The sequence below is a fragment of the Camellia sinensis genome, chromosome 14 (assembly GCF_055761805.1).
Source record: "Camellia sinensis isolate YWXY chromosome 14, ASM5576180v1, whole genome shotgun sequence".
Taxonomy (NCBI): domain Eukaryota; kingdom Viridiplantae; phylum Streptophyta; class Magnoliopsida; order Ericales; family Theaceae; genus Camellia; species Camellia sinensis.
In genome coordinates, this window is record NC_138974.1 from 12,095,089 (window position 1) to 12,116,746 (window position 21,658).

Consider the following 21,658-nt stretch of genomic DNA (forward strand, 5'->3'; position numbering starts at 1 on the left):
GTTCCAGCGATTGAAAACGCGCCCCTACCATCAGGCTTCCTTCAGCCAAAATTCACTACATATGAAGGAAAGACGGACCCCTACTCACACTTGAGCCACTTTCGCCAAGTCATGGCTGTATACAGGCGAAACGAGGCCTTAATGTGCATACTCTTCCCGTCTAGCCTTGGCGACCTAGGCTTGATTTGGTTCGAGAAACTTCCTGAGGGCAGTATAGCCTCTTGGGCGCAATTGGCAGAAGCCTTCGTGACAAGGTTCCGAACTAACACTAAAACCCCGGTGGAGATCGATCAGCTACTCAAGTAGGTGTTGCATTGAAGTAGATTAATTCCACCTTTTTCTCTTTTTAAATTTGATTTTTCTCTTGAGCTTCTTATGGCCTAGATTTAGTAGCAAACTATTGAGATCTTGAATTTTTGCTAATTTTTCATTATGACATTGCTTTTATGGGACCATTGAATTATCTTATTAATTTTGGAAATGTTTTGTTGATGTTTTAAATTTCTTGATCATTTCTTAATACCTCAAGAAATATTTTTTTCCATGAGTCGTTGGTTTTTGTACTTATGTGAAGTTTACTTTGTCATGCAGACAAAAAATGCAACATGATTAGTTGCTCCAGCTATTGCCGCGAGTTTTGGTGCCTTAACACATACATTGGGCATCCTCGTCCCTGTGATAGGAGCAAGTGGATTATGTGTAGTTTTAGATAATCTCTTAATAGTAGTTAATATGTTTAGAAAGTTAGATACGCATAGTTTTGGATGGTTTAAACTTTTTGTACAATTTAGAACTTAAGGATGTAGTTTTCGAATGTTTAGAATGTATAGACAATTGTTGAATGTTTATAATTTATGGATATAGTTTCCTTTTAATGTTTCAAACAATATTTTTGTGGTTGATTGATATTATGTGATGCTTGTTTGTAATATTTGTTAGATTGTGCAAAATTGGTCAAATCGAACCTGTTGAATTTAAAAATAAAAAAATAAAAACTGCATATTCTACGGCAGGCATAATAAGTCGTATTACATATTTTACGGTGCGCAATCAGCGTCGTTATTTGTCTCACCAATTAACGGCGTGCAAAAGTAGTCGAAAAAATAACGACGACGTACAAAATCTGTCGTTAAATAGTTTTTAACGACGTACTCTAGCATGTCGTAAAAAAAGTAACAACGACGCATAAAATCTGTCGTTAAATAGTTTTTAACGGCGTACGAAGCATGTCGTTGAAAGTGAATGAATTTCCATGACTGGTCATAATATGACGCGTGTTGCAAGTCGTAGAAGGGTTTTAACGGCGTGCATTGCGCGCCGTAGAAACCTTTTTTTTTTGTAGTGTATGTTCCAAATGCAAGACATTTTGAACTTACTTCCCAAATTCAAATCGTTTTGAAAAGTCGTGTTTTGAGTTCTGGTTTGAAATCTTGTTTTGAAAACACGATTTCAAAATTTTTTACAATAAGTTAATCAAATCAGTAGATTACAATTCGAAAACATGACTCTGAGTTTGAAGTCGTGTTTTCATGTTATCAAAACACGAGTTCTCAAAACAATAAAGCAAGATAGATTTGAAAAGTAAGTTCAAAACTACTTCAGAGTTTTGGAAATGGCATGAATTTAGTAAAAATAATCCGGCTATTCGTTATACTGTTTCTGGTCAATGGGCTAAACTGTTTGGTGTAATTAGGGTGGTGCAAAGAAGGTGACCATTTCCGCCCCAAGTAAGGATGCCCCTATGTTTGTTGTGGGTGTTAATGAGAAGGAATACAAGCCCGATCTTGACATCGTCTCCAATGCTAGCTGCATTACAAACTGTCTTGCTCCCCTCGCCAAGGTTACACTGACACCAATTTAGAATCGGCTAGAATTGTTGGCTTAGTTAAAATTGGTGCATTGCTTTGCTTAAAATTTTCTATTTCAACAATTTTGCCAGGTTATTCATGATAGGTTTGGCATTGTTGAGGGTCTTATGACTACTGTTCACTCCATCACTGGTAAGTGCTTACATGGTTAGGTTGTTGCTTCGGGATATGATTTGTGATATCTTTTTCAATTTTCTCTCTTGTAAATCGTCACCCAGCCACTCAGAAGACTGTTGATGGGCCATCAAGCAAGGATTGGAGGGGTGGAAGAGCTGCTTCCTTCAATATCATTCCCAGCAACACTGGTGCTGCAAAGGTAGTCAGCAAATTATGTAAATGACACTGTCCTTATGTGTGAAAATTGTTGCCTGTATTTGATTTGATATCAATATCATTTGAGACGCGGAGTGTCAATGTGGTACTGTATTTTGTTCTGTTTTGTTCACTTTCATATTCTTATGGTGTTGAACTTTTTGATTAATTTGCATGTGTGTTTGCTTTCTTCTACTCTAACATGCAGTCGGAAAAGTTCTGCCAGCACTGAATGGCAAGTTGACTGGAATGGCTTTTCGAGTTCCGACAGTGGATATTTCAGTTGTGGATCTCACTGTGAGGCTTGAGAAAGGAGCTTCTTACCAGCAAATCAAAGATGCGATCAAGTGAGCGTTTATAGTATTCCTTCAAACTAGCTGCATTGTTTTATGTATTAGACAATCAAACTGAGATGCCTAGTAGATTTGTTTGATTGTATTTGTTTTTCAGAACAATAACACTTTAGTATGAAGTTTCTTTAACTGCCAATTCTCGTTTAGTGGTTGGGTTTTACTTCTGTTTTTTTCTGATCTTTGATTCTGTTTCTTGGTTAATTTCAGGGAGGAGTCAGGGGGCAAACTCAAGGGGATTATGGGGTACACTGAAGATGACGTTGTCTCAACAGACTTTGTGGGTGACAGCAGGTAGATTGTCCTACTGTTCTTTCCTTCCTAATGTTCTGGCTGATTAGGTTTGTGGGCAACACTCAGTGGATGTGATCTCATGAAATTGTTATTGAATTTGTGTGTTTTATGTAGGTCATGCATCTTTGATGCCAAGGCTGGGATTGCTTTGAATGAACATTTCGTGAAACTTATTGCTTGGTATGACAATGAATGGGGTTACAGGTAATTTCAGTACTCTATTTTACTCGCGTCGCTTGCACACAACGTTGCGTCGTCCCTTGACACAATCTTCTATGCTTTTGCAGTTCACGTGTGGTTGTCTTGATTGTGCACATGGCTTCTGTTCAAGCCTGATGCTAATCTCATGAGATGATAGAGGGTGACTTTGTTTTGCTTGTGTCGTACTGGTTAGTGTTTTAGGTCCCCTGAGGTTTTGGTTTGGAATAAACTGCGCAAGAGTCTTGTGTAGTCTTGTTTTGGATGTTTACTTATGGAGTCTTTGTGTTATCTTTGTTTCCCTTGTGTTCATAGGAAAAATAATCGAAAATTCTATAATATATGAAAAGTTGGTATAATATATTTGAGGAGTGTTTATTATAATCAATTGTTATTTTCCTGTAAAAGCTTTATTTACTATAGTTTTAGGATATGAGTTGGGTTTGGAATGATATTGAAATTTTCATATTCAATGATAACAATTTTTTGTGAGCTTTTGTGCCTTTCTGTATGCTCGGCTAGAGGACCACCAAAGGTTAAGCCTTCATATGAAATGTTAAGAAGGTTACAAGCTTATTGATGTATTCTCTACACATCTAAACTTTTTTTGTATGGTTCTGATGTGTAATCCATACCATCATGTCTTCGGTGGCGTGGTTTTAAGCATAGAAAGGATTGAGTTGGATTTTGTTCGATTTATTAGTTAACTTTTGCTGGTAAAAAAAGCAGGGAAGAAGAGGGAGAGTTAATTCAGTTGTGGTCAAAATGTTGTTTTACATTGTGTGAAAAGTGTGGTTTTACATTGTGTGAATTGGTTAACAAATTCATTTTCACACCCACCTTACTCTTTATTTTCTTCTTCTGTTTGATTGATGTCCGTGAAGCTGGATGGTGCAAAGGGTCTATTTGGTATAGCTTATACCTTCTTGCAAGGTGGACGTTGATAATTAAAAAGTAAAGAGCAAAGTTAGAAATATCATTCTCTCATTTTTTTTTAATAATTAGCTTTTTAAGTTATTTTTACTTAATTGCACAAAGCACTAGAACACAAAGTTTTAAATAAATAAATAAAAATTACAAGCAGTCTTTGTTGCACCAAATAGAGATTAACATTTTATCAAATAGAAATCAACATTTGTTTGCACGATCATAAAAACGGAAAATTATTTGATACTTTAGGATTGTTATGTGTCAGTGTTTCTAATTAATCATCAATTGTCATGCCTCATGTTACTCTCCTCATTGATAGAAATCAGTGAATTTCACTCTTTCCATCAATCACATTCAATTTAGGGTACCACATAGTGACACTTGAAACACCAAATGACTTCTCACAAGATATTGAATGCAACGTTTTGAAAAATGAATCAAACTAGCCAATTATGGTTATTAAACAAACTTCCCATTGTCCACCTTAGCAGTCTTATCATGGAGAAATCCTTGACAGCTGGAAAGGCCACACATGCTTTTCAAAAAATATAAAAAAATTTAAGGTAAATTACAAACACAATATCTGAGATTAGATTGAAATACGAATTACTTCCTATAGTTTTAAAAATTACATTCTAACTTCTGAAATTTCTAATTTCATAACAAATTACCCCTTTTATTAATAAATCATCAAGTCAATTAATAGTTTTTAATGGTGTTAAAAATATGTTTCTATTAATAATTCAGGTAATTTTATTATTATACAGGAGAGCAATTATAAATTTCATTTTTTTAATTAATCCTGTTAAATAAAAAATTCTAATAAGGGGGTATTTGTAATTTTTCAAACCACAGGGAACAATTTGTATTTTAAGCAAATTTCAGGAGTGTATTTGTAATTTACCCAAAAATTTAATGCCATAAGAAAAAATTACAAAACTAACTTGTATAAAAACTAACTGTGGTACTACATGTATCAATTAGTGTATCAACTAGTGTACTAACACTAGTTATGACATTATTATTAGCCTCACTCATTATACAAATTACAAGTACCAAAAATCTCTTAAATTATGCTATATCATCAATTGGTACATTAATTAGTACACAATTGATGCATATAGTATTATTCAAAAACTAATGACGCTGAAGTGAATTTATCAAAGTAAATAATATACCGAGATGATTGTTAATTGTAAAAATATTACCCTATATTATTTTAGTGAGAGATTCTTTATGAATTTTCTATAACAATTTTTTCTCTTTTAAAATTTTGCATTCGCTTAATATATCAAAAATGAGACAGTAAAAATTGACAACCCAAAATTATTAATAAAACCGAAATTGTAAGGCTAATTTCAAATTTCATGTAAAAAAAATCAATGGATCAAAAACATTTTTTTATTCTTTTGTTATTTTTACTTTGGATCAATATGCTAATCTCGTTGATTTTGTAATACAATTGATTTGGGAAAAGTCATTTTTTAAAGCCAAATTAATGTTCCTAAATTTTATTGCTTTAAATAGAGCCTTCAATAGTTTGTTATTAGAGCTGCTTAATATAACAATTTTGGTGCAAAAGTGATTCTTCAATAATTTGCCATTGGAGCTGTTAAATTTGGCAAATGCCAAATGTGTCAAATCATCCAAAACGAACTGTATCCTTCCTTTTTTTTCTTTTTTCCCTTCCTTTTTCATCCTTCCCAGCAAACCAACCGCGGTTGACAAGCTCTCTGTTTCTGCATAACTCAGCAAAATTTCATCCACCGGTCGACCACCCGGTCTTTCGGTTGATCGACCAGCCAAGACAGTTGTCCAACCTCGGCTTCAGTTGGGATTTGTCAAAAAGGCTTTGTATCATTGGAGCACTATTGCTATAATTTGACAATTTGCTATTATAGTATGTCTTTGGATATGCTATAATAACATTTACCATTAGAGATGCTCTTAGATTTAGTATTTATGTAAAATTGTGAAAAATACAAATTTTTGCACCTTTTTTTTTTCTTTTTATTTATTTATTTATTTTTTGTACTCAGACTTAGGATGGCCAATTATTTTGAGCTTCAAATTGTATGAAATTGTGTGCATTTGCCAAAGTTCATCTCAAATTTAATACGGACTTTTAAAATTTTCTCCAATTATACACAAAATTTGAAAATATGTTATTTAAATTTTAAAAACATTCCATCTGTGTTTGAGTTGCTCGGATTAGATCTGCCTAAATTTAACTCCTACATGTATAGAATGATTTGCTGGTGATTATTGATATATATGGTTTGATATAAATTTTTTTATTTTTTTATTTTTTTTATTTTAGGGTTTAGGATTTAGGATTTAATTTTTAAAATTTAATTTTTTTATTTTAGAGTTTAGGTTTAATTCTTAAATTATTTATTTATTTTTTGATATTTTTGCTACCAAAACAAGCTTATAGTATGGGTCGGAAGCTCAGGCTCAACAGGCTGATTTATAATTGGGCCATATTTTTAGTCCAATCTCCTTCCTTGTGATTTTGTGAAAAAAATGTATTTATAAACTTCTCATTCAATGATCGATTTTAGAACTCCATTTGTTTATTATTACATGTAATCGGGACGGTTTAATGCGGTTTATCTTAATTGATTATACTTTTTTTTATTCTAAAAGTTTTTGACAAATTATTTGATTAAACTTTTTCTTTTAATTTATTATGTAAAAATAATTTAAACTAAGAAATGAATACTTTAATTTTTATTTTTGATTATCAATTTTTAATTTATAATAAGTTGCACTGAACAAATTCGTGTTGTTTCATTTTGAGCTCATGTTTGATATATGACATGTCGAAAATATATATATGGTTTAGAAATATAAAGTATATGAATATATATATGGTTTGATATAAATTTTTTTATTTTTTTATTTTTTTATTTTAGGGTTTAGGATTTAGGGTTTAATTTTTAAATTTTTTTATTTTTTATTTTAGAGTTTAGGTTTAACTCTTAAATTATTTATTTATTTTTTAATATTTTAGAGTTTAAAAAAACATAGTAACAACATGAGAGAAAAAAAAAAAAAAAAAAAAAAATGGTGAAACTGTGCCGTTTTACGGCACAGCAGGATCAGCAGGAAGGGGGTGAACTGACTAAGGAAAAGAATCAAGTCGCGGCGATGATGCCGCCAATCACCATGAAATCCGCGACGTATGAGGCTTCCTTCCATCTCAGCTTCCCGCCGTCTGGTATAGTTGAGCCATACGGAGGTAATTTTGAATTTATTTTTATTTTTATTTTTATTTTCTGAGTTTCATATATAGGGGAGGGGAGGGGAGGGGAGGCAGCGATTGAAAGGGGAGGGGGAGGGGGAGGGAGCTTTGATACAGAGGGAGGGGGAGGGAGCTTTCATAACGCCACCGCCAATACCTCCTCCACCACCACCACCACCACCACCACCACCACCAACTCCTCCAATAGCACCACCACTACCTACACCACCACCGATACCCCCGCCAGTACCTATACCACCACCAACGGCCTCCTCCAACACCACCACTACCACCTATGCCCCCACCAATACCACCACCGCCACCACCAATACCTCCTCCAACACCACCACCACCACCTATACCACCACCAACGCCTCCTCCAACACCACCACCACCACCACCACCAACACCTCCTCCAACACCACCAACACCTCCCCCTATTCCACCACCAATACCCCTGCCACCACCTATACCACCACCAACACCTCCCCTTATTCCACCACCACCACCACCACCACCACCACTCAGCGAGGGGAGTGGAGTGAGGGGAGGGGAGTGACGTGAGTGAGGGGAGTGACGGGAGGGGAGGAGAGGGGAGTGACGCGAGTGACGGGAGGGGAGTGACGGGAGGACGCAAGTGAGGGGAGTGACGGGAGGGGAGGGAAGGGGAGTGACGTGAGTGAGGGGAGTGATGGGAGTGACGTGAGGGGAGTGACGTGAGGGGAGGGGAGTGACGGGAGTGTCGTGAGGGGAGGGGAGTGATGTGAGGGGAGGGGAGGGGAGTGAGGGGAGTGACGGGAGTGACGTGAGGGGAGGGGAGTGACTGGTGTGACGTGAGGGGAGTGAGGGGAGAGGAAGGGAGTGACGGGTGTGACGTGAGGGGAGGGAAGTGTCGGGAGTGACGTGAGGGGAGGGAAGTGTCGGGAGTGACGTGAGGGGAGGGAAGGGGAGTGACGTGAGTGAGGGGAGTGATGGGAGTGACGTGAGGGGAGTGACGGGAGGGGAGGGGAGTGACGTGAGGGGAGGGGAGTGAGGGGAGTGACGTGAGTGACGTGAGGGGAGGGGAGTGTCGGGAGTGACGTGAGGGGAGGGGAGTGACGGGTGTGACGTGAGGGGAGTGAGGGGAGAGGAGGGGAGTGACGGGTGTGACGTGAGGGGAGTGACGTGAGGGGAGGGGAGTGTCGGGAGTGACGTGAGGGGACGGGAGTGACGGGTGTGACGTGAGGGGAGTGAGGGGAGAGGAGGGGAGTGACGGGTGTGACGTGAGGGGAGTGACGGGAGTGACGTGAGGGGAGGGGAGGGGAGTGACGGGAGTGACGAGAGTGACGTGAGGGGAGTGAGAGGAGGGGAGGGGAGTGACGGGTGTGACGTGAGTGACGAGAGGGGAGTGAGGGAAGGGGAGGGAAGTGACGTGTGTGACGGGAGTGACGTGTGTGACGGGAGTGACGGGTGTGACGGGTGTGACGGGTGTGACATGTGTGACGGGAGTGACGGGAGTGACGGGTGTGACGGGAGTGACGTGTGTGACGGGAGTGACGGGTGTGACGTGTGTGACGGGAGTGACGTGTGTGACGTGTGTGACGGGAGTGACGTGTGTGACGGGAGTGACGTGTGTGACGTGAGGGGTGGGTTGGGGGGGTGGGGGGGTTGGGTTGGGGGGGCGGGGCGGGGGGGGCGGGGGGGCTGGGGGGTTGGGTTGGGGGGGGCGGGGGGGGTTGGGAGGATACAATTAGCAAGGGCAATTTTGCATGCTAGGTTTGTCTTGTGAACCGACAAATGATATCCTGCAACTCAAATCAAGTTAGTTCAAGGTGGCATTCACGATGGTACCTCATTCTATGACACGGTGAGCAGTCAGAGTGCAGTTTTTTTTTTTTTTTGGATATGCTATGGAGAAATATTACTGAACAGAGTAAGACAAGAAACACAAGAAAAAGGGAGGACAATGAATCCACCAAAAAGAAATGTGGAGAGCAAATTACAAATAACAAATAACAAATGGCTCTCCAATCTCTAGAAATAAAACACAAAGGTATCCTTTTGAAAGGAGATGACACCAAGGCCCAAAACAAAGATAAATGGCACTGGGAGTGCAGTCCACATGTAGTTTTGGGAATATGATACATTTTCTTAGTTTCAAAACTAGTTTTTTCGGAATATTTTCCATGTATTTTCTTATGCTTTATCCTATTACCCTAGAGAAGAGATTTGTATAACTTTGATGGAGCCATTTTCATTCTTTTATTATTATTTTTGTAGAACAAATATGGATTGAAATGCATTCACATATCTTCTAACTGGAGCTGGTTGCTTTGTACTAGAGTTCCTTAAAAAGTTTTATGTCGGAGGTGTCAGTGAAGGAGAGGGGTGTTTTTGCCATTGCTTTGTCAGGCGGTTCTCTCATTGGCTTGATGGGGTATTAATACTTTTGTTCCCCATTTTGTTTGGTTTTTCTTTTCTGCAGTCTTATGAGTTTGGTTTGTATATATGGTTGGGAGCAGAAAACTATGTGAAGCTCCTTATAACAAGACTGTTGATTGGGCGAAGTGGTACATATTTTGGGCAGACGAGCATGTTGTGGCTAAAAATCATGCTGACAGCAATTATAAGCTGGCCAAGGATGGCCTTCTATTAAAGGTATTTTTAGTCTCAATATATCCTCATTAGCTCAATTTATTTTTCTTTATGACTGAATGAGCAATCTTAAGGTATTATTATTATTTTATTTTATTTTTTTAAAGATGGCCTTGGGCTGTGATTGAATGAAAGCCACCCATGAATTGTTTTTGTCTGATTCAATTTCTTATGTTTGCTTACGTATATAGCTAGTCCCAGTATTTGTTTAGTACCACTGTGCAAATGAAGTTCTTTCTTTTGATCTGGTGATTTTTTTTTTGGCATTTGTTACGATTTCACATCGGTCAACAAAAGCCTTGGTTGTGTGCGTATAAGCCTCTTCAAGACCCTCTCCCTGCAAGTCAGTTTTCAATGGTGAGTTGTTCCCAAGTGGTTTGTATCATTTGGTATCAGAGTCAGCCACCACGTCAAGTATGAGATCGGATGCACCTATGCAGCATCTTGGGTGTCCTCCCCTTGCAAGACGGTTTTCAAGGGTGAGTTCTACCCAAGTAATTTGTGTCAGTACCTGATTTGGTGGTTTGTCAAAAATGCAGTATGAATCTGTATGTTCCCCTTTAGTCGAAGGGCTGTAAGTTCTTATTATTCTAGATAACTAACTCTTTGGTCCACAAAGTAGATACTGGGGAGATTCTTCACTGTTGCAGCATTTACCGAGTCCTCAATTCCAGGTTGCATATCATAGTAGGACAGTTTCTAGAGTATACATCACCATAGTTTTTCTAGTGAACTCATTTAACTAACTCCCCTTTTGTGCTTCAACCTTGATTGGGAACCTTTCTGTTGTGAATTTGGGGCTACTTATTGATTATATCTTGTCAGTGCCCTCAATTTCGGGGGCCAGAATGGGGAAGGCCTTTTTTGGCAAGTTTCTATTATGTAGAAAGTATGTGCTCCATTCTAATGATATCAGTTTCAGGCCTATCTTTTATATAGTTCTGCTATAGTTTGATGTGGATATTCAGTTTGATAAATTTGTCTACTAGTAAATATTGTTATTGTTGTTGTATTAAAATTACTTAGATTAACATTAGCTTTGAGGATGAACCATCAATAGAGCATTTTTTATTGTCGTTCATTGGACAGTTACACTTGAATTGCCCTGGCAAGCAAACAGCTTAGGCCTTTGGCTGATAGTCATTCCTTCTTCATGTTCCCCTTTTTCAAAAGCAAAAAGTGCTTCTTGAGTTACGTAGTAGCTAGGAAACCTAGTTTGATTGGGGAAGCAAATACTTTTCCTTTTTATGGTTATAGGTTTGTCCTGGTTGGAAATGGTTTGAGAAGCAAGATGGGATTCGTTCTTTGCAAAAAAGTTCTAAAGATCCAGCGCCAGAGTTCTACAACATTTATCTTGAGCGGCCAAAGGTGCACTTTATGCTTTACTTGAACAAATTTTGTGCTTGAGTTGTTACGACCTTGTGTTTCTTCTTGATTGTTTGAACTTGTTCATTTGATCGTGTGCTCTTATTTGCCAGGGTGATGCTGATGGGTATGATTTAGTTGTTGTTGATGCGATGCACAAAGCAAACTACGCAAGTCGAATTTGTCATTCATGTCGCCCTAATTGTGAAGCAAAGTAAGTGATATATACTTGTATTCATGTCCCCTCTCTGTGAAATGCATGGCTGTATGATTGCTTATCCACGAATTTTTGATGGTGTTTTTTGTTGCACACATTATTAGAAAGTGTATCTCCAAAGAGGAAAAATACAAAATTTTAGAAGTAACTATTCAACTTATCAATAGTGAGCATGTATATATTGTTGCTTAAAATGAACTTGAAGTTTTGTCTCCAATTACACCCATTAAAAGCCGGTCTAAACCTGTCCAAATTCATAAATGGGTTGCATTTTACAAACCCAATTAAAATTGGGCTTAAATGGGTTGGACATGGTATCCGTTTAAACCATTTAAACGGATACCACTTCCTCCACCACACCAACACTATCATCTCCATTACAACTCCACCACCACTGTCGCTGCCACTCCACCAGCACCAGCACCAGCACCAGCACCAACACCACCATTGCTGCTGCCACCGCTACTCCACCTCCCCCAGCAGCACCAGCACCAGCACCAGCACCAGCACCAGCACCAGCACCACATAGTCTGAGAATAGCTTGAGAACCTGAAGACAAACCCAGTAAATCCTATAATGAAGCAGAGGATCGAGAAAGAAGTAGAGGGAGAGCAACCTTAAGCAATGTAGAACACCCAATCTATTAGCTCGGAGAATAACATCCTCTATGTTCTTGTTGATTTAATCTAGAGCCTGTGTTTCCATTTTTTCATTGTTCATTTTTGCTGTAATATTCTCAAAAAGTAAAAATAGCAAGAAGTTTGCAAAGATTAATTATTTTTATATTATTATTATTTATATGAAAATCTTTTTAAAAAAATCAAAATAAGTTGTTTTTTTATTTTTATTTTTTTATTATTTAAAATTCACTGAATAAATTTGTTGTAATTTTTGAAATAAAAATTAATGAAGTAAATGTGTTGTTCATGTTCATTTGTTCAGTCCAAAGCAACCCGTTTAAGCCCGTTTATTATATGGGCAGATTTGGGCTGAGTTGTTTTAAATGCATAACCTATTTTGACCGGCCTAAACCTGCCTGTTTGGCTCCTCTAATATGTAATCGGTTGTACACTACTTGAAAACGACTCTTTTGCTTGGAAACAAAATGTTCTTGGAAATTCTTGCTCCCATTGGACCATTTGTGTGTTGAATAGCATTAAAACATCATCTTTGCGTTCGTGTTGTGGGTGGCTAAGAAGCACGGACACTTCTAAAAATGTGGCGTGTTCGTGTGGGACACTTCTTGGCGTGTCTGACACTCATCCAAATGGGTCTTAGTTTTTTTTAAAAAAAATTTAGTCCCATACACTCTTGGGACACTTGGAGGACACACGTTTCCATTATTTAAACACACGCGTTCATTGGTTAGACACATGAAACTAATTATAAGTTTAAACAAAATAACTTAGAATATGATGATAAAAAGAAAAACAATGTCAATTTATAGAAATTAGTGTTATATTATATTTGTTTATTTTCTTGGAATGATATTTTCATATATATATGACATATAACAAATATGTAAAATTTTATATTTTGTGCGCACATGCCCGTGTTTTGCATTTTTTGAAAAACATTTTTTGAAAATTTCCGTGTCCGTGATTCTTAGTGGGTGTATGCTTTTGTTGGTATTCAAAAAATTTATACAGGTAACCCCTAGGAGAGATAAAAACTAAAAATTGGTTAGCAAATTGAATCTCTTGAATTTTTCATTTTTGCATCTTGGAATTTTGTTGATTTTTGTGATTGTTTGAAGCTATGAATTATAGCTATTATTGTCAAATCACGAATGGAATTGTGAATCTTATTGCTAAAATAGTTAATCGGGAATAGTAAGATTCATTTCATTTAATATGATTATATGATATATATAATTTTATATATTTATATACATGTTTAGTAGAGAGTTTTCATTGAATAGTACATAGCATACTTATAGAAATAATCCGAAATTTGTATTATATAAATTACTCAACATCATCCATTGCCTTTCGAAGAGAAATGGGATATGTTGTTTGAAGCCAATTGTGTACATAAATCAAATGGATCAACTATGTGTCCTGTACTAAAGGCCAACTCAGAAGCAATGAAGTCAATTCTGTGCACAAATCAGAATCTCTAGCATCATGGGAGATATGAATTACGGAATGAATCAAGTATGTGTCTTCCAAAACAAAAGGCTGAGAAACAACTGTATAGATGGGTATTGTCGACCACACTCTTTACTTCGAAGAATTGACCTTCCATGATCCCAATATATCTAAATTCTCTTCATTAGAAGCTTCACACAAGTTGGCCAAGTATTTATCTTCTTCAGACTTACACATGCTAGTATATTTCTCCTCCAAAAAAAATCTAAATTGAGAAGCAATTAGAAGACGTAGATTATCACAATCATCATCCACCTTCGTCCCAGAAGCTTCACTCAAATTAGACATTTGGACACTTATTGAATCATCCGCCTGTCATCTCACTCACCACTTTTTCAACTAATTGTAAGAAACAAAATTTCAAACATTTAAATTTCTTTAGGGGATCAAGAACCATAACAACATAAACAAGTAGATTGATTTTCTCCCCATTCCTCCAATACTTGTCAAATTTTGCTTTCATATTTTGTGCTATTGTAGACAGAAGCTTATTGCCCTTTTTGGTTAATTGCTCTATCTTGGTTTGAGTGACAAACATCTTATCAAAGAAGTAATTAGAAGTAACAAAAAGTGACCCCGAAAACCATTTAGTTGTATTGTATAATTGTTTCAAGAACTTGCAAAAAAAAAAAAAAAATCCTGCAATTATTCGAATCTCATTGTTGGGGCTCTCCTTGACTTCTTCCTCCCACTTTTCCCATCCTCATCTCCATCCCCACCGTCACCCCTAGTCTGTTTGATGGATTTATGTTTGTTTGTTTGCTTCTTCTTCTTCTTTTTTTTTTATTTATTTTTTTTTAACAAGTTTTCTCTATATCATTTGATAAAATTTTCCCTTCATGATTGACTAGTTGTGCTTGTCTGAATGTTGCATACTCATTCCTCCTTTCTGTGAAAGCAGAGTTACTGCTGTTGATGGTCAGTACCAGATTGGAATCTATGCAGTACGCCCAATTGAATATGGTGAAGAGATCACATTTGATTATAATTCTGTTACGGAGGTGTGTGTTTTGAGCTTGTTAAGCTTTTATTTTTATTTCTATTCTGGGTGATAATTTGTGTGATTGTTAATAGAAACTATTATAATATTGCTGGCAATGTATGTCTGCTTATTATGCTGCAGAGTAAAGAAGAATATGAAGCATCAGTTTGTTTATGTGGGAGCCAAGTTTGCCGTGGGAGCTACTTGAATCTGACGGGTGAAGGAGCCTTTCAGAAGGTACGGGCTTGAATATGTTTTTCTTAACTGTAATTTCCAAATCTGAATATCACATCAAGTTTTGTCAACTGGACAAAACAAAAGCAAAAGGAAAGGAAAAGAAAGTTTTAGTTGGTCCCGTGGAGTTTGGGGTTCAACCGGCCTTGTACAAGGGGCTTGCTTCATTAGAATTCTGGCTGTTGTAAGCTCATTCCATTTTTGGAGGATTCGCTCCTTGTTCCTGCGGCTGATGAGCTTCAAGCTCTGCCCCCCTTACTCAACTCTTAATCTATAATGAATTCCTTTCCCCTTTCCGAAATAACACGGCAAGCTTCAGAACCAGTGGTATTGCACAATCCTATCTTTCCTTAAAGTAAGCTCAGAGTGGGAGCAGTTTCTACAGCAAACCATCCATGTTTATTTACTTTTAGTATTTTCATGTGGTGGTAAATGTGGTTATTCCTTTCCTATTGAAATTAAGTCAGTTATATTTTCATTTAACTTTATTCTAATATTCACTAGGTTCTGAAGGATTGGCATGGAATACTGGATCGACATCACTTGTTGCTAGGGGCTTGTGAATTAAATTTTGTATCTGAAGAAGATTATATTGACTTGGGTAGGGCTGGTTTGGGAAGTTGTTTACTTGGGGGATTGCCGGGTTGGCTGATTGCTTACTCAGCTCGTCTGGTATATATCTATGCTATATCTAGCTTGCATTTATGGGTTTAGCCTTTTAAAAGATTCTGTTCATCTGAAACATTCATCTTATGTGAAGGTGAGATTTATCAATTTTGAACGAACTAAGCTTCCTGAGGAGATTTTGAGGCATAATTTGGAAGAAAAGAGGAAATACTTTGCAGATATCTCCATTGAGGTTGAAAAAAGTGATGCTGAGGTCCAGGTGAATATTACTGACAGCACCCCCTCCCTTCCAACAACACACATACACACTAAGTTCTCCCTTAGTCTTTGTTTTCCATGTGAACTTAGGATTAGAGTAATATATTGAGAGGCATTCTTGCTGTTAACTGTTGTTGATATTTATCCCTTTTGTTTTTGTATGAGACAGGCAGAGGGAGTCTACAACCAAAGGCTTCAGAATTTGGCTCTTACTCTTGACAAGGTATGTTGTTTTTAAATACATTTATGTTTCATAAGAATGGGAGCATGTTTGTTATTGAGTTTCAGACACTAAATGTGACTACTTAAAAACATCATATCTGAATGAATGATGTATGAACTATCAAAGATGGTGCCTGTGTAAATGAACCATAATTTCAACACAAGGAGTTGGGTCCTTCCAGTCCAGACGGTGAATTAGAAAAAAAAATTGATAATATTCTTAATTTTACAAAATAGGACTTATTGGTTCAAAACATCTTCTATTTTGGGAAGTGGGTTAAAAGCCACTATCCAACTTTCGACCCGCTTGTCTCTCTCACAAAAAAATCAAAAATAACTAAAAAATAACTTTTAACCATCTTCGCAAAACACCCTAGATAAAACTTGAGTTACCATAGCATTTATAAATAGGACTTTTAAGTAATTAACTCAAGTTTTTATTGTATTTTTTTGGTTCTGGAGACCCATTGAAATTTTTATATTGATTTTTATTTTTTATGATGTATGAATGGCATTTTGTATAAGAATTTTGTTTATATATCATTAATCAAAAATTAAAACTCAACAATTGCTCCCCTGCCCCAACTTAGCTCTGCTCTGCCTTTGGCTGCATGGGTGTGGTGTGGAAGGGTTAAAAAAAGTTAATGAAATATCAATTTCTTAAAATTACAGACAGTGGAATCAATGTGAAATAACTATGGTCATATACTCATTTGTGTTGTATGGAAATCCAACTCCTTTTGCAATTTTTTTTTCTTTTTTCTTTTTCATCTGGGATTTAGTGCAACTGAGCAGATGATTATAGACAAAAAGGGTTATGATTGTCTTTAATATGGATTTAGTTAAATTGTCTAGGTTTTGATCAAGTGAATGGTACATACCATGAGATAAAACTGTGGTCCATGTAACTCCGCATTGAACCAACTCAGAATCAGCAGCAAAGGCGATTGCTAATATGTTGTTGGACTTAAAAGAGTATATACACGTTCACAAAATTTGAGTTTAATGGCTAATATCGTTTTTTTTTTTTATCGACTTTACTTAATGAAAATAGATAAATAATTTAGATTAAAAACAAATCAAAAGATTATAAAGTGACAAAATAAAAAATTTAGGATTTATTTGGATACAAAGATCAAATATTGAGATTTTTTTTTTAAAATTTTTATTCTAAAATTTATAATTTAGATAAAGAGTGTGGATTGTCTATGGCTCGTGGACTATTTGAATTTGTAAGATCCACCACATATTCTATTTTAATAATTGTCAATTTTTTAAATCCTAGATTTTCATTTTCTTTTTTCTTTTTGACACTATCTCCAACGTCACAATTCCCACCTATTTATTACTACACTACATATTCACAAACCCTTTCTATCTTGGACCCACTCACTTCATTCAAACCATCTCTTCCTCTTCATCTTTTTCTTCATCTTCATCAATGAACTCAGGTGGAGAGAAAGCTTCCATGGATTTGGTTCCACCAGCCGACAATCTATGCTACGTTCGTTGCAACTTCTGCAACACTGTTCTTGCTGTAATAACTACTCAATTTCACACTCTTAAAACCCTCTATATATGTGCAAGATCTAGTTTCTATATAAAAGAAGCTAGCCAACAACATAGATCAATCTATGTCTCATCTATCTATCTATTCATTATCCAACCATGTTATCTATCTCTTTCAACGACGACTTCAGTATCACCCTTGCTACAATGGGCAAGGCAAACAAAAATAATCAAAGGAGGGGTCGAATTTTGTGTTCTGAAACTTGTCCCTTTCAATCAATAAAACCCTTTTTAATCTTCTGTTGATTTAATTTAATTTGTTTTATTTTATTTTACTTGTGTGTGTGGATGTATTACTGATTATTTATCACTTTTTTGTGTCACCTCCTAGGCTCCTATATAATAGTTATGATTAGTTTCCTTGAAGATAATTTATTAAGAAATTAATGCAAACAAATGATATCTTATCAAGTAGATCAGTGATATAAATAAATGATATATAAGAGACCCTTTTTTTTTAAAAAAACTTTTTCTGACTCATTTTTTAATACAACAGTGATCCTATTCTTTGTTGCTTTCTAAATACACTAATTTGTTGTTTTGGTGCTTTTATCTCGTAGAGAAAATGCTTATAAAATGTGTGTATATATAGAGATCACACTACGTATGTAATTGAAACTCTCAATACAGAGATCATGGGTGGTTGAAAGTGAAAAGAGAATCCAGTAGTGAACATAAGTTATTTTTTTACTTTTTATATCTTTACAATAACTTCTAAGCAAATATAAATATTTGAGAAAAATTTAATATTGCTGTAATTTTTCGGAAATCAAAATTATTTGAGTTATGTGCTTTATATAATTGTATAGATATATAAACTCTCTCTATCTCTCTCTGGCTATTTTCCTAGGTTGGGATTCCATGCAAAAGGTTGTTAGACACTGTGACAGTGAAATGTGGCCATTGCAGTAACCTCTCTTTTCTTAGCACAAGACCTCCACTTCAAGGACAATATTTTGATCATCAAACAAGTCTTCAGGTTAACTCTACATACTGCGTACAGCTCTTCTTCTTCATACAACATCACTTCTTGTTATAGCACCTATAGTCTTATGGTAGTTGTGGCAGTTGCTTTATCCCTAACAGTGGCCTTTGTGTACCATATTTTTTGAGTTTTTTGCTTCCCAAAAAAAAAATCTACCAACACATAAATCGGTCATAAAACATGACACAAAATATATAAGTTGACCTACCAACAAATCTTGTAAAATTTTGTCTCTTTAATGGGTATTCTGTATCTAATTTTATAATTGATTTCTGTACTTGTAGTAGACCTGAAAAAAGAAAAAGATATAATGAAGGAAAAAAATTTCCCTAATGAATGTTGTCTATCGCCATCGGTGTAGGGTTTTGGCTGTGAAATCAAGAAGGGCCAGTCTTCGTCCTCATCTTCATCGACATCAAGCGAGCAAGTGTCTCCCAAAGCACCCTTTGTTGTAAAACGTAGATCATCAATATATATCCCTCAATTTTTTTTCTTTTTTCTTTTTTTTTGGTGTTAATTTACTTACAATCAAGTAAATTGATCTCATAACTTCTGGTTTATGTTTGGATTGTTTTGCATTTGCAGCACCGGAGAAAAAGCACTGACTTCCATCTGCCTACAATCGATTCATGAAGTGAGAAAAAATCTACAAAACAAATGATTTTTCACCCACTTTTATTGCTAAACCTAATTGTTTTTGTTGTTTGATACTGTTTTTAAGTCTGAAATGTTGCATTTTATGTATGTTCTGCAATGAAAGAGAGGAGATACAGCGTATCAAAATGGCCAATCCTGAGAAACCACACCGAGAAGCTTTTAGCGCCGCTGCTAAAAATGTAAGTTATCTTTTCAAAGTGTTTTGGTTCATGATGATCACTAAACAAAAATGCTTCTTTATTTTGTTACATTTCTAATTTTATTCTAATTTTATGTGAAATAGTGGGCCAGGTACATTCCAAATTCACCAGCCGGGTTGATGTCTGAGGGCACTAACAATGTGAGGAAACATTTTTCATTTTATTAATCTTTAATTCTAGGCCAGCTATACAAATATTGATAAGAATTTGATTTGCAGTGATGCTATGCACAATATAGATATATATACAAAAATCAATATGTTTATAAGAAAATAAGTTCTATAAAAATCTTGGCACGATATATCCCAAATTTGTAAGTGTTCATTACACTTTTCTGTGCACATAAGGTTACTATTTGCTCTCAATGTATACTAGAGAAGCTATACGTTACTAAGATTTTGATTTGCAGTAATGCTATGTTCACATAACAAAAATCGCAAAAAAAGTACACCGAAAAAAAAAAAAATTCAATACGTAACCAAGATTCATTGTTCTTCTATACACATAACATTATTGATGCTTGTTTGGTGTTGCAGGAATGAAGTAGTAAGAAATTGACAAGTCCTTGATGCTGAACAATTGAAGACAACTTAGGTACTTCAGTTAGGTAGTTTGGTTTCGCCTTCTCATGATTTACTTACTTTGCATCAAGCTCAATGGTATTTATTACTAGATTATGAAGTACTGCAAGAGAGTTTAAATATGTGATATTTGACATTAAGAAGTTTAGCTCTATTCTAATCATTGTGTGCTATCTAGTGCTGTAAAAGTTGTACTGTACAACCTTTGAATCCTTTCAATTAGTCCCTTAATTGGCTTTGGAAAGTGCAGGAAAAACATGTATGCTAGTATATAATCTTTCTTTATTAGTATATAATATGTAATAGCATAACTCTGCTAGCTCAAATACCTAGAAGTACACTAAAATGTGCTTTTGATTAATTACCTTTTTTAATACATCCTCTTTCAATTTGAAAGAATTTTTTTTTGAAATCATATTGGCATTGCGTCAACAAACACTACCTCTGATTTTTTAAGCCATATTGTCTCATGAATTTAATACTCTAAGGGCATGTTTGTTTGGGTGGACATGAGCTTGGGATTGGATTAATAGTCCAATAAAATTATTAATCCGATGTTTGGTTAAACAATTGAAGTACGGATTAATTATTTTAAACTTGACTATTAGTTAAGACAGGATACATAATCCAACGAATTCGTAGTCTTAGGACTATTAGTCATGGGAATGCTAATCCAGTCCGCCCAAACAAACATGACCTAAGGGTATGTTTGATTGAGAGGATTAGAATATGAGATTGAAATTATTAATCCGTAGATCCAATAATCCTGTGTTTGTTTTGAAATTTTGTTTCAGGATGATTAATCCAACAAATTTGTAGAATTAGTATTAATAGGGTAGGGGGATTATTTATCCTGAACTGAGAAATAAAATAAAAAAACACTTTTACCTTTGACTAAAAATTAAAACACTTATTATTTTTATATAATTTTATATTTTAGAAAGCTAAAAATAATTTTTAAAATTTTAGAAATATTTTTTGATATTTATTTTATCAAATTAATTTATATTTTAAAAAAAATTAAAAAACAAACTAAACATGACCTTTGTATTTTGCATTTTGTATTTTGCTTTTATTTATTTATTTATAATTTTATTCAAAACCACGTTTATGAAGAAATTTCGATAAAGTAAAGATTGTGAAGAAACATTGATGGAGGATAAGATTAGAAAAAAAGATAAATATAATTGTAATCCTATATTTATATGTTTTCTTATCCAATGTAAATCAAACAATAGACAAGGGGATAATTTATTATAGTAATCCAATTGGATAGTGAATATTACATTACTTTGATGAGATTATTAATATTTTCACTATTAGTCTTATGAATCAAACATAGCCTGAGGGGAAAAAATGATAATTGTTATATCCTTTCATTCTGCAATGAGTTGAAGTTGATGGATGTACATACTTAAGACGCTAAGGGTTCAATTTTTTTATATTTTTTATATTTTTTTATGAATATAGATATTAGTATGCCAAATGAGGAGGTTGGGATTCTCACCAGATGAGATCGGGTGAGACTACCCTGTCTCAAACCATTTTTTTACTATACAATCACTCTAACTTGATCATGCGATGGAGAGTGTCTTCTTGTCCCAAGCTACACCGTCACGGTCTCTCTTACTTGATCGTGTGATGAAGAGTGGCCTGGGACAGAGGAAGAGGGAGATATAGTTTTGGACAGAAGATCCCTTCCTTGATGAGTATCTCCTACCAAAAAGAAATAGAAGATATGCAATTCTTTTTGGGCTGACGTGGAGCCCAAACTAAAT

At 35.6% G+C, this 21,658-nt stretch overlaps 2 protein-coding genes across 2 annotated transcripts; both read left to right on the forward strand.

The window, feature by feature from the left end:
• The first annotated feature begins 1,697 nt into the window (after positions 1-1,697).
• Positions 1,698-3,406, forward strand: LOC114299573 (glyceraldehyde-3-phosphate dehydrogenase, cytosolic). Its single transcript, XM_082906982.1, has 7 exons — positions 1,698-1,840; positions 1,940-2,000; positions 2,087-2,200; positions 2,389-2,527; positions 2,741-2,824; positions 2,939-3,028; positions 3,112-3,406. Exons 1-7 carry the CDS (start codon positions 1,742-1,744, stop codon positions 3,158-3,160), a joined length of 636 nt encoding a protein of 211 aa, XP_082763108.1. The 5' UTR covers positions 1,698-1,741; the 3' UTR covers positions 3,161-3,406.
• A 5,500-nt stretch (positions 3,407-8,906) lies between these two features.
• LOC145807930 (histone-lysine N-methyltransferase ATXR3-like) lies at positions 8,907-20,140 on the forward strand. The gene is made up of 16 exons (XM_082906975.1): positions 8,907-9,045; positions 9,521-9,615; positions 9,701-9,836; positions 11,091-11,201; positions 11,312-11,412; positions 14,467-14,566; positions 14,689-14,784; positions 15,286-15,453; positions 15,542-15,667; positions 15,836-15,889; positions 18,308-18,436; positions 18,804-18,900; positions 19,028-19,076; positions 19,203-19,278; positions 19,383-19,439; positions 19,836-20,140. The coding sequence occupies exons 2-13, from the start codon at positions 9,539-9,541 to the stop codon at positions 19,045-19,047; spliced, it is 1,215 nt and encodes a 404-aa protein (XP_082763101.1). The 5' UTR covers positions 8,907-9,045; positions 9,521-9,538; the 3' UTR covers positions 19,048-19,076; positions 19,203-19,278; positions 19,383-19,439; positions 19,836-20,140.
• Positions 20,141-21,658: the final 1,518 nt, after the last annotated feature.